Source organism: Vipera ursinii, assembly GCF_947247035.1.
Source record: "Vipera ursinii genome assembly, chromosome: 1".
In the NCBI taxonomy this organism is placed as follows: domain Eukaryota; kingdom Metazoa; phylum Chordata; class Lepidosauria; order Squamata; family Viperidae; genus Vipera; species Vipera ursinii.
In genome coordinates this window covers 233,850,013-233,863,320 of record NC_139512.1, presented here as the reverse complement: position 1 = coordinate 233,863,320, position 13,308 = coordinate 233,850,013, and the positions used below count along the sequence as shown (strand labels likewise).

The 13,308-nt window shown below is 39.0% G+C and overlaps 1 protein-coding gene across 1 annotated transcript in view; it reads right to left on the bottom strand.

Annotated features, from left to right (window-relative positions):
• Window positions 1-13,308, bottom strand: part of ADGRB3 (adhesion G protein-coupled receptor B3) — a gene marked incomplete at both ends in the record, with an annotated part of 540,315 nt that overhangs the window by 379,053 nt on the left and 147,954 nt on the right. The window contains one exon of the mRNA XM_083351264.1: window positions 1,673-1,783. Coding sequence (XP_083207390.1) covers window positions 1,673-1,783 — 111 coding nt within the window. The remainder of the gene's footprint in view (window positions 1-1,672; window positions 1,784-13,308) is intronic.

Genomic DNA, 13,308 nt, shown 5'->3' with positions numbered 1-13,308 from the left:
TCACTGTAAGTGTGTTGAAGTACGTGCTTGAGCATTATTTCATCTATAGGCTACTATAGCAGACTATTGCACCATTTTATGGTAATTCTATGAAAATACAAATCAGACTAAGAATGCTTGGGTCATAAGAAGCTGGCATTATATGGCTGCTTGAATGTCCAGAAAGGACAAGTCCTGTTGTGATTGCAAAAGAGAGATGTGATTAAAGTTCTTTTTAAAAAAAATCAAGATAGTACATTTTCAGCGATGAATGGAGCCTCGGTTGGATAAAAGCTAAACACTTTTAAGATAACTGTATAAGGTTTTCAACTTATAATAAAAGCAATAGGAGTTAAATTGAATTGGACTGGATCGTATTGATATCTTCCAACTCAGATTTCAGGTCTTAAATTATGGTTCAGAGAACCCTGTTTTCTACCATATGAAACTGAGATTATCAAAAATTATTTACACCAGAAGTTTATTGATAGAGTCATGACTGTCTACACAGAGAGCCTCTACAGCCCAGGAAACATTTCACACTGAAATTTATTGTAGGACACATGGGAGAATATTACACAAATATGTATAAAGGGCTGATCACATGGTTCTTTCCTCCAATGTCAGAACATCAACATGGAGAAAATATACGGTACCTTAGCAGCCCTGTGTTTGCTGTTGCTTTATTTGTGTTCATGACCTCACTGCACAAAACTTAACTGGAGAAGTAACTGTTTGTAGAAGAAGCTCTACTATATTGGCCAGGTTATGGTCTTAATTTTGTGCTAGATGTTTGTATTATACTTTGAGTGACTTGGTTATACGTAGTGGGCTGTTAAGTATGTCTTTATTTAGGAAAATCAAATGGCTAGATGAAATGAAAACTGCCTTGTGTTAAGTTTCAACATGCCTGCCTAATTTAATAATTGATAGGGAGTAGCTTCTCAACTTTTTTTGGGGGTAAAAATAAATAAATCCAGCTCTGTTTGGAAATGCTGAGGGTTAAATCTGATACTGTCTGCTTGTGAAGAGGATGCGCTGACATTGAGCGCAGCTTGTAATTTTTAATCATGCCTCATTTCCTAATATGAATTTATAGTCACTGTGCTTAAGAAATGCAATATTCATTCTTGTTGAATTGTTAATCATAGGGAAAGGCTGGGTAAGATCTTTTGCACATTTTTCTGTATATCTAGTGGGACATACAATGGGGTTGATTTCTAAGTAGACATGGGTACACCATAATACAAAATCTAAGCAGAGAACTGAGAAACTTACTTGAGCTATTTATTGAAGGTAATTTGTCACCCAGTAATCTGAACTTGAAGCTGTGAAACCTTTGCCATTCTTTCTACATATTTAGATTTTTTTAAAACACACACAACATACACTAAATTATATTTTTTTCCTGAATGTGTGATTAACTATGGCTTTTAAATTTAATAGAACTTTTAGATTAAAATAAATATGTTTGAAAAACTTCATATTGATCGCGTGTGTATTGGACACTTGTCTAAGTCTTCGATCTTTTATTTATGAGTTTTAACTGTGTGGTTAAAAAAAAAGAATAAATGGCTTTTTAAAAGTATCAGCTTAGAAAACTGACAAATATGCAGCAAAAGATTATGGAGACATGCAGTGGCATTGCTAAAATTAAACACAGTAAGGAGATAAAAGGTAATTAACGTATTACCAGTTTGTGCCATAAATTTAGCAGCATCAGCTTGTTCCTGAGGGACCCTTTTTTCATGAACAGATCGAGGTCGCTGACTTTTAATTGTATGATCTCCCATCATTCCAAATTCTAAAGACAGAATAAAGGTTTATGAAAGCTTGTGCGTAGACATTTCTCAAAAGGTCACATACTATCTCATGCAGTTGTTTGACAAAAACACCTGAAGAGGGCATTAGTAGAACATACAGTTTACAAGGCTGGGTTTTTGCTTTGTTTTATATTCTTTTAAATGCCTCAACCTGTGTTTGGAGAGAGGTTTTAATCTAAAAGTTGTTTATAAAGTTATATATATATATATATATATATATATATATATATATATATATATATATATATATATATATATATATATATATATATATTAGAATTGTGATACATGAAAAACAGCTGTGGTACAAAATCAGTTATTTAAGCTAGATACATTATATTAAGAAATAATTTAAATCAGTGCAAACCACACCAGAAAACTACTACCGACGCATTAAGTGGTGTCATTCTGCAATAAAACTTGGTGTTTCTTGCTGAGGTCAATGGTTTTCCTGCTTAAGCCTTCCAACCAGTGGAAAGGCAAGGAAACTTTCAGAAGAACAGTACAAATGTATCGTAATGATGGGGCAAAGACGCCTTGTGTAATCTGGATACAACAGCAGCTGTGTTGTACTTTCATTGCTTCAGAAAATTCTCTGCTACAAAAGACATGGAAGTCCCTGGGCTTTTTCCTCCCTGCTGTTCATTCTGAAACAGAATCACTCTTTGATTTTAATAGGGGGGAAAAAAGCCTATCTTAAAAACTCCTGCATGGAAATCATGAGGTGCTATTTAAAACAGAAGACAGCACTGCTAATTTTTCTCAGTGCCTTTGGCAAATCACTTAATCTCCAGCAGTTTAAACCTATTTTTTTTATTGCTCATAACTATGTGCCCCAACACCTTTAAAGTGCAGCATCACAACATATGGCATTATTTTAGAAATAGAAACAACTGTTCTGGCAGCATTAGCGTCAGCGTGACAGGCTCTATTGTTCATTTCCACAAGTAGCATGCACAGATTTCATAACCCAGAAACCGGCAGGCCTACAGCAGTAATTGAGCTAAGCCAAATTTCTTTGTTCCTTTTTCTTAATCTTCTTTTATGAACCAGGTAACCAGGAGCTGTGGTGGTGCCGTGGTTAGAATACAGTATTGCAGCCTGACTCTTCCCACTGCCAGGAGTTTGATTCTGACCGGCTTAACATCCTTTCAAGGTCAGTGAAGTGGCTCAAGAACCACTCAGAGACAGCTGGCTTGGTCTAACAGTTTATTGAGGTACCGGACACTCAGTCAGTAAAATGAGGACCCAGATTGCTGGGGGTCAATACGCTGACTCTGTAAACCACTTAGAGAGGGCTGTAAAGCACTATGAAGCTATTGCTATTGCTATTTATAGTGAGTGAGCCAGTTTGGTTAAGGCAGGGGTGTCAAACTCAATTTCATTGAGGGCCGCATCAGCATTGCGGTTGCCCTCGGGGGGCCAGGTGGGTATGGCCAGGGTGGGCGTGGCTAGAGTGCGTTTGGCCTACTGGGTGGGCGTGGCCAGCTCTACATCATTCACATCAAGGATGCCTATGGGGGCCTGGGCAGGAGTGGGACAGATCTGAGGGTCTCTGGCAGAAGGAGGGTCTCTGGGCCAGGGCCAAGGCAGTGGGGGCCGTTCCATCACTGTTTCCAGGATGGCTTCGTGGGCCACATGAAACCACTTCATGGGCCGGATCTGGCCCCCGAGCCTGGGTTAAGGCATCAGGGCTAGAAATTGGAAGACCATGGTTTCTAGTTTAGCTTTAGGAATGAAACCAGCTGAGTGACCTTAGGCTAGTCCCTCTCTCTAAAGATGCAAACACAAACTACTTCCAAAATCTTCCAAGAAAACTGCAGAGACTTGTCAAGGCACTAGCTAAGTCAAATATTGACTTGAAGACACAACCTTGTCCCCCACCCCCAGATATTTACAACTGTTTTCATGCAAAAGTCTAAGAGTATGAGATTATACACATCTAGACACATATACACATACATAGGGAATTCCATTTGAATGTATATTAATTTGTAAAATTTAGTAAGAAGAAACTGCGATGATAGCAGCAACTGTACCATCATTTCAGCGACGATAGCAGCAACTGTATCATCATTTAGGATATCTGTTCTCAAGAAAACTATAATGCCTCCTGTTAGTAGGGGATACTATGAAGTTCATGTTCCCTGGGAATTTTCTTTTCTCCTTACATAAAAATATACGTTAAAATATAATGATAATAATAATAATAATAATAATAATAATAATAATAATAATAATAATAATAAGATTTGCATTGCAAAGAGAGTATTTTCTTAAGAAATATACGTTTAGTCACAGCATGATTTATTTTAGAAACAATGATTAAGTAAAAATGTATTATTTAAAAAATGTCTGACATTTGAGTAATTATTGTGAAAATGGAGCCAAAAATGACTCTGTGTCTAAACCCACAAATGATAATCTGGCAAGGTTAGTACTACTCTGCAATTGGTTTCAGGTTCTGGTAGTCTATCAACCCAATCTCCAACTCCAAAATATGGTGACCTCCTGTTCCTCATCTCCATTTTTGTCACTGTTGTTTCTTGCTTTCTGACAGCTCCTCTGGGCACAGAGAATGAGCAGTCAGTAGTTATTTTTCCATCAAGTGGAAAAAGCAGCATAAAAGGAACAGGCCATCATACCTCTCACCCCATTGGTTCTGTCTGAAGTAAACCCCCCACACCCCCCCCAAGGCAGTTAATAAAAGTCTATGGTAATATTTTTTTTTCTTCTTTGCCAATGCTGAATCCTTCCTTGGCTGGGCCTTAGAGGAAAGGAAGCAGAAATTCCAACCCCACTTCCAAGAGACTTAAAACCCTGAGACAGCAATAAGGCTCTTTTCGGATTGCATGAATTCCCAGCTAGTTCTTGAATTGTCCTTCCTGTTTCTCTTGGCAGAAGAGAAAATAGCAAGTCAGAGCCTTGCTAGCTTCTCTAAGGCTCCTCCATTGGAGAGGCCCAAGCAAGTCAATGCTCTTCCAGAAAAGTCAGATTTTTTTTTAAAAAATTGCTCTTTAAACTTCCAGTTCTGAGTAGGGAACAATAACTTTCTTGAAATTCCATGTGTCAGCTGTCACAACTCTAAGTGTTTCAAAAAACAGGACATATAGTACTATATGCAGGCTTAACGCAAAAGAGTGCAGGCTTAATGCAAAAAACAAACAAAAGTTCAGTTGATGAGAGAGCAACTAAAATGAACGGGTGAGAGTGAAAATTTCTTGGATTTCACCTGATTTCACTAGGCAACAGCAATATTTTCAGAGTGAACATTTTAAACAATGAAATGGCTTTTATGTAGGAAGAGCTTCTGGAGGCCTTGAGGAAAACATCATTTGGAATCATTCCTGATGAGAATAGGCCTTTTAACAGCACAGTCTTCCAATAGCGTATCACAAGACTCTGCTTGTGGATACCAAACCTGTGAGGTTTCCTATCTGCAAATTGTCTTATTTGTTGCGGTCAGCATGGAACCAGCACATGTTGCTGTCCTTTTATTGTTAAGTTTCATTTCCCCATAAAGCAACTTGACATTCTTTTTGACCTATATCCTTTCTTCTGCAGTTTTCTAATTCATTTCTGCCAGGTAATGTGAAAGTTCATAAAATGGCTTGAATCATTTGCAGCTTCTTTTCATTTCCCAACATTTCATCTCAAGTGTGTTTCCCCCCCCCCCCATCTCTGTATTTTGCTGGTAGAATTTTCTTTTCACCACTAGATGGCAGGAGATGCCTTAACTTGAACTGCAAATGAGCTGCAGTGAAATCAGAATCTCTCTTCCCCCCCCCTGCAACCCACCCTTCTCTATCTCTCCTTCCCTGTTCCAGAAAATCAAATCCAAAAATTAGCAGCAGAATATTCTCTTGAGGAGAGCTTGAGTGAAAACAGAATCCTAAGATTAAAGACCTAATAAAGGATGAGGAAACTATGGCAATTCTGAGAGCTTTCTGCCATCCAGGGAAAAAAAATGCTTTGCTAAATTAAATGTGGACTGACATGACCGAGGTGTCAGAGCAGATCACCACCATACTGATGTCCCACATTTAGAAGCGCAATACTGAAGTCCTTGGCTTACATATTCCCACACGCAGTTGTCGTTAGTAAAGTCTAATCCAAAATGGGGGAAAAAAGTGAAACAATTCATAGCATGAAGGCAAATATCTAAATAGAAATAAAACACAACAGTCACACATTGCCGTGAATGATTTCATGGCAACCTGGACATTGGAGAATAATTTGGTGGGGGGATAATAATAATAATAATAATAATAATAATAATAATAATAATAATAATAACAACAACAACAACAACAACAACAACAACAACAATAATAACAACAACAATACTGCTACAGGTGTATGCCAGTGACAAAAAGTATGCCTGAAGAGCCAGCGGGCCCCTGGTTCAAATATCCTAAAAGTCCCAATTTCAGGAAAATGGCTGAGATGAATCTGTTTCTTGTGTTCCCCTCTCTCCTTTCAAGTTATCAGAATAATACTGACTTGGCAAAGTTGTTGTCATTATTGTTGAACTGATACATAGCTATGATTTAAATACTAGACAGCTACACATAAATAAATGTGCCAAGTATGACTACAAATATGGCTACAGTTCCTCTGCTTCACAGCATAATAAATTCAGCTGGAAGTATGAAACATTTCCTCTTAATTTACAGGACAGCTAAACTGTGCATCTTATTCCTATACATGCAAACCTAAGGCTGTTTATTTTATGGGAGGATGGGATCAATTTCTTTGAATTATTCAGAATGTGTTGTTAATTTTGGCTGGCTTCCTCAACACACCGACATTAGTACAAAGGGTCCCCCCCCTCTTCCTAGTTGGGACGGATTTTCACAATAGCTGGTGGAAGAAGACTTAAATCTCCTTTCCCCTGCAGTTTAGGGCAATTTCATTTTAAATTCCTTCCTGTCCCATCTTTCCATGATTAAAGAAGCACATTAAAACTAAGCTGATGTGGCTAAATATTAACATAGTTTAAGCCTCTTAAACTTAGGTTAATAGGTTAAATCTCACTATCCAGTCTGCTGCCTATTGGGCTCTCTCTCTCTCTCTCTCTCTCTCTCTCTCTCTCTCTCTCTCTCTCTCTCTCTCTCTCTCTCTGTGTGTGTGTGTGTGTGTGTGTGTGTAGAGAGAGACACACAGAGAAACAGAGAAAGGCACACACAGAGAGAGAGAGAAACAGAGAGAACAAAAAGATGTAATATGCTTGAAAATGAGCACCTAAAACCTAAAACAAAATTCCTAAAACTGCTTTAATATAATTTAAAAACCAAGACCACAAAGGGCAGAAATTGCACAAGATAGTTAAATCTCACACGATTACATTATAGGTTATGAGAATATGTGATCATCTGAATTAATCACAGTGGTTTCTAACTTTCAAAGAAATAAGGGTTTTTGGGGGTAGATTTAGGTTCTTATTCTAGCTTTGTTAATGGTATTGTCTGATGAGAAGGTTGTAGACAGGGGTGTCAAACTGCCGGCCCATGGTCCGGTTGCATCATGTGGAGGCCGCGCCCACCCCAGCTCCGGCAATGCGAAAAAAGTCATGATATGTTGCAACACTTCATGTGATGCGGTGAGTTGGACACCCATGGTGTAGACCAGGGCTCTTCAAACTTGGCCCTTTTATGACTTGTGGACTTCAACTCCCAGAATTCCTCAGCCAGGCATGCTGGCTGAGGAATTCTGGGAGTTGAAGTCCACAAGTCATAAAAGGGCCAAGTTTGAAGACCCCTGAGATAAAGTTTGGAATGTGAAAAACAAACAAACCCTATTCTCTTTTATATTTGGAAAAAAAACAACCTTTTTTTGGAAAAGCCTTCAAAAATAGCACAGTGCCTTGAAAATTGAGAGGATGTATCAGTATTACATGGAAGACAATGGCAAAGTTATATCATTCTCATAGCAACCATCATGCTATCAACAAGCTTCTCTTCAGGAGAGCCCTTGGATTCAGCATAGAAACTATAGCAGCTGGATGGGAGGAATCAACAAGGAAGGGAATGGAATCCAATGGAGTTACTGCTTTTAAAACACATTTTTAGTTGGGGAAACCAGATTTGCAGCTTTACTACAGGAAAGGAATCAGTTTAAGAATGTTGGATACTCAGAAAGCCAAGTGGTTACATCAGCCAATATTGTATGATAGCACATTTTTTCCCCTTCCCCTTCCCTCTCTCCCTTCCATTTTAGACATATTCATATCACCTGCATGTTCAGTTTAAATATATATATTATTCATGTTCTGAGCAAACCAAAATAATTCCCATTGTAAGCATTCAGCAAGAACACAAACTACTAAAATGAGAAGTAAACAAGACAGCCACGCCTCCAATCAATCAGAAGACAACCACGCATCCACCCAATCAGAAGACAGGACAGATGTTAGCAGCAAACTCCAGTTAATAGACATTAGCACCAAAGCACTTTGGAACATGCTGGGTTTTTCTTTTTCTTTCTATGGTCTCCCTTTACTTCCACAAGTCATAAAAGGGCCAGGTTTGAAGACCCCTGGTATAGACTATCAATGACCAGTAGTATTGACACAAGGAAAAAACTCTTATACCTGATGACAACCTAGCAACAGCCATGCATGTTCTGTTCGTAATCTTACACATCCTTATCCTCCAATTTTGGTAAATATTCCCAAAATATTAAAATTTCAACTCCCTGATATTATAAATAGCACTCTGGCTGTTTGATGTTGGAGCTGCATTTAGAGAGGATCAAATTGGAAGTTGCAGTTCTACACTGGTATTTCTCATCAAAGGCTGGAGTTCTGGGATTTGTAATTCAGGAATATTTGAGGGCTTCCTCATCCTTTATTGAGAATTATAGGACATAATGAATTATAGGACATAATGACATTATAGGACATAATGAATTTAATGGGACTTACTTTTGAATAAACATAATGAGAATTGCATTTAGAATATTTATTTATTTATTTATTATTGGGACTTATATGCCGCCCTATCTCCCGAAGGACTCAGGGCGGCTAACAACAGTACAACACAATAATACAAATGTTAAAAAAAAGTTTAAACTAACAAGCCCCAGTGATAAAATATTAAAAACATTTTTTTAAAAAAAAAAACAACCCTATCGTCAGTCCAGTTCAAAATATCCTGAACTCTTGCCTGAAAACAAAAATTTTATGTTCTAAACCAGACATGTCAAACACAAGGCCCGGGGGCTGGATCCGGCCCGCGAAGTGGTTTCATGCGGCCCGCGAAGCCATCCTGGAAAGAGTGAGGGAACGGCCCCACTGCCTTGACCCTGGCCCAGAGACCCTCCTTCTGCCAGAGACCCTCAGATCTGTCCCACTCCTGCCTAGGCCCCCATAGGCACCCTTGATGCCAACGATGTAGAGCTGGCCACGCCCACAAAGTAGGCCATACGCACTCTAGCCATGCCCACCCAGTAGGTCACGCCCACCCGACCCCTTGAGGGCAACCACAATGCTGATGCGGCCCCCAATGAAATTGAGTTTGACACCCCTGTTCTAAACTATGTCATTTCATCTTTTTTTAAATCTGAAGTAACTTGGAGCAACTGTTTACATATAACATGTAAATTGCATTCTGTATTTTCCATTTTTTGAATATTATATATTACACATGTTATCCTGTTTATAAGTTTAGATGTCCAATAACTATGCATCTTCCTGGTCTATAATGCTAGGAAATGTGCAAGAAAAGAGAAGACATTCAGCGATAAGGTGGGCTATCTCAGTTACAGTAGTGATTGGGAAACTAGTGGAAGACTTGAAGAACCAGGTTAGGGGAATCTGATGGTCACTAGGAGTGAACACTGACTTGATCACACCTAGTCAACAACAATCAATCTACTACAGAAATGTCCAACATCCAGACTCTCAAGGAATGTGAAACATAATGAGATTAAACCAAACCGTGTGATATTCACAGCATTAGAATACTGTATTAATATTTACAATAAATCAATTTATGTTTCAGCAACTTATGGAAATGGATTTTGGGGAAAACTTTATGAATGCAATTCATGCAATTTATGATAAACAGACTGCTAGAATAATTGTAAACGGAGACTACACAGAAAGTTTTAATATTAAAAAGGGCACAAGACAAGTTTGTCCTTTATCCCCATTGCTATTTATATTAACCTTGGAAGTATTGAACAGAAATATTAGACAAGACTCTGAGATTAAAGGACTGGAGATAAAGGGTGAAAAATATAAATTGCACGCATTCACAGATGACTTGGTCTTTATATTGGAAGAACCTCTGGAAACAAGCACAAAATTGTTGGCCATAATAGAACAATATGGCGAGGTCGCAGGCCTGATAATAAATATAGAAAAGACTAAAGTTTTGACAAAGAACTTAACAGAAAAACAGAAAATGCAACTTGCAAGAAAAACAAATCTTCAAATAGTTAAAAAAGTTAAGTACTTGGGAATTCACTTAACAGCAAGATGTATAACAGTAAAAGAGGACAAATATACAAAATTATTAAAACAAATAAAACTGGACTTAGAAAAGTGGAAAAATCTCCAACTGTCAATACTGAGAAGAATAGCTATAATTAAAATGAATATCTTACCGAAAATACTCTTTTTATTTCAAACTATTCTGGTAAAATTAGAAAAAGCCTTCTTTGATGAACTGAATACCATAATATTGAAATTTATTGGGCAAGGGAAAAAAGCACGAATTAAAGTGAAATTGCTACAGACGTTAGAGAAAGGGGAGGATTTGGACTCCCAGACTGGAAGTTATATTACCAAGCAGCTATTTTAATGTGGATTAAAGAATGGATAACACTTAGAGACAAAATATTAATATATATAGAGGGGCATGACCTGCAGATTGGCTGGCATGCCTTTCTGTGGTATGGGAAGAATAAAGCGCATAGATATTTCATATAGGAGCCGTGACCGGGGGGCTTTTGCCCAGGTTCACCTGGTGCACCAGTTGCGGCCCTATCTGGACCGAGATGCCCTACGAACAGTCACCCATGCGCTCGTGACCTCCCGGTTAGACTACTGCAATGCCCTCTACATGGGGCTACCCTTGAGGACCACTCGGAGGCTTCAACTGGTGCAGAATGCAGCCGCACGAGTTGTGATGGGAGCTTCCCGATACTCCCGTGTAACACCTCTTCTCTGTGAGCTGCATTGGCTTCCGGTTGCCCTCCGGGTGAGATTCAAGGTGCTGGTAATGACCTAGAAAGCCCTAAATGGCTTGGGTCCAGACTATCTAAGGGAACACCTGCTGCCGGCATCATCTTCCCATCGTCCTGTGTGCTCCCACAGGGAGGGCCTTCTCAGGGTACCACCGGTTAATGAATGCTGATGGGTTATTCCCAGGAGAAGGGCGTTCTCTGTGGGTGTACCTGCCCTATGGAACCAACTACCTACAGAATTTAGGACTGCCCCTGACCTTCGCTCATTTCTCCAGGACTTGAAAACTTGGCTCTTCGAGCTGTTTGGCCCAGACTGATGGGTTTTTAATTTTAATTGGGTTTTAGATTTACTTTTGGGGCTTGAATTTAATTAATTGTTTTAATTGATTTTAATTTTTGTATTTCATGGTTTTAATTGCCCTGTAAACCGCCCTGAGTCCTACGGGAATAGGGCGGTATACAAATTCAATAAATAAATAAATAATAAATAAATAAATAAATAAATAAATAAATAAATATTTCCAGAACCATGCTATAAGAAATGTACTTCTCTTAGAATGGGAAATATATATATATATATATATATATATATATATATATATATATATATATATATATATATATATATATATATATGTAGATCTAGAGTCTCGGGTTTCTTCCCGCGTTCCTTTCATCTTCAGAAAGTTGTGGCGACGTTTCGACGAAATCCCATCCGTCATCATCAGGCCGGAGTGTTCCTCCTGCTGCTTCCAGGAGCAATGCGTGGTCTGGCTGTTCCTTTCCTTCCAACTGCCGGTGGGGCTGTGTTCTGACTGGGAGGAGGCGTGGCTGCTTTCTGATTGTGTGGGGGTGTCCTCCGACTGGGTGGAGGCGTGGTTGTCTTCTGATTGAGTGGAGGCGTGGCTGTCTTCTGATTGGGTGGATGCGTGGTTGTCTTCTGATTGATTGGAGGCGTGGCTGTCTTCTGATTGGGTGGGGTGTGTTCTGAATGGGTGGGGTTTTTTGTTGTGTTGTTCAGCAAACAAGGATTTAAAAAACCAACAAACAACCCCAAATGCCACCAGCCCCAGCAAGACTCATCCACACCCAGAACAAAAACTCTCCCACACAGAAGACAGAACAAGTCAAGCAAAAGTGCCATCACCCAAGCAGAAGAACGCACACACGAACCTGACTGACCCATACCAGAGATACATAGCAGGTCCTCGAACTCGGAGCCAAACCAAAGCTCTGGAGGCCACTACACAGCCCACTCCTCAGGACACCAAATCACAACACTCAGGATATTACAACACAACAAAAAACCAATCAGAAGACAGCCACGCCTCCACTCAATCAGAAGACAACCACGCCTCCACTCAATCAGAAGACAACCACGCCTCCACCCAGTCGGAGGACACCCCCACCCAATCAGAAAGCAGCCACGCCTCCTCCCAGTCAGAACACAGCCCCACCGGCAGTTGGAAGGAAAGGAACAGCCAGACCACGCATTGCTCCTGGAAGCAGCAGGAGGAACACTCCGGCCTGATGATGACGGATGGGATTTCGTCGAAACGTCGCCACAACTTTCTGAAGATGAAAGGAACGCAGGAAGAAACCCGAGACTCTAGATCTACACATACAGACACCCGCGAGAATCTACGAAAACAAATATATATATATATATATATATATATATATATATATATATATATATATATATATATATATATATATATATATATAAAGATACCTGAATGGCTTTCAACAATGGAAGCCTTTGCTTACCCAAACTTAATTAACTATGATAAACTTGTAACATATAAAGACGTACTGGACAATGAAGGAAGATTGAAATCTAGACAAGACTTACAACAAGAAGTTATTGACCTATCATGGTGGCCATACCTATAAATCCAATCAAGATATGAAAAAGATGTGAAAACAACAGGGCTCTATAAGGAACAGACAAAACTTGATCTTACATTGCTAAAAACAGATGAAAAGCTGATTAAAAACTTTATAGATTTCTGCTTAACTTAAAGATGGAGGAGGAATAAGTTAAAAGAAACAATGATAATATGAGCAAAAAATGTTGGACATACTATAGAGCTTGAAGAATGGGAAAAGTTATGGGACAGAAATATTAGATTAAACAAAGCTATCCCATATAAAGAAAAAATTGTATAAAATGTTTTATAGATGGCACATGACACCAGTGAGACTAGCCAAAATGTTTAAAAATACTTCAAATGTCTGTTGGAAATGTAACCAAAGACCAGGTACTTATTACCATATCTGGTGGTCATGTCCCAAAGCAAAAAGGTTCTGG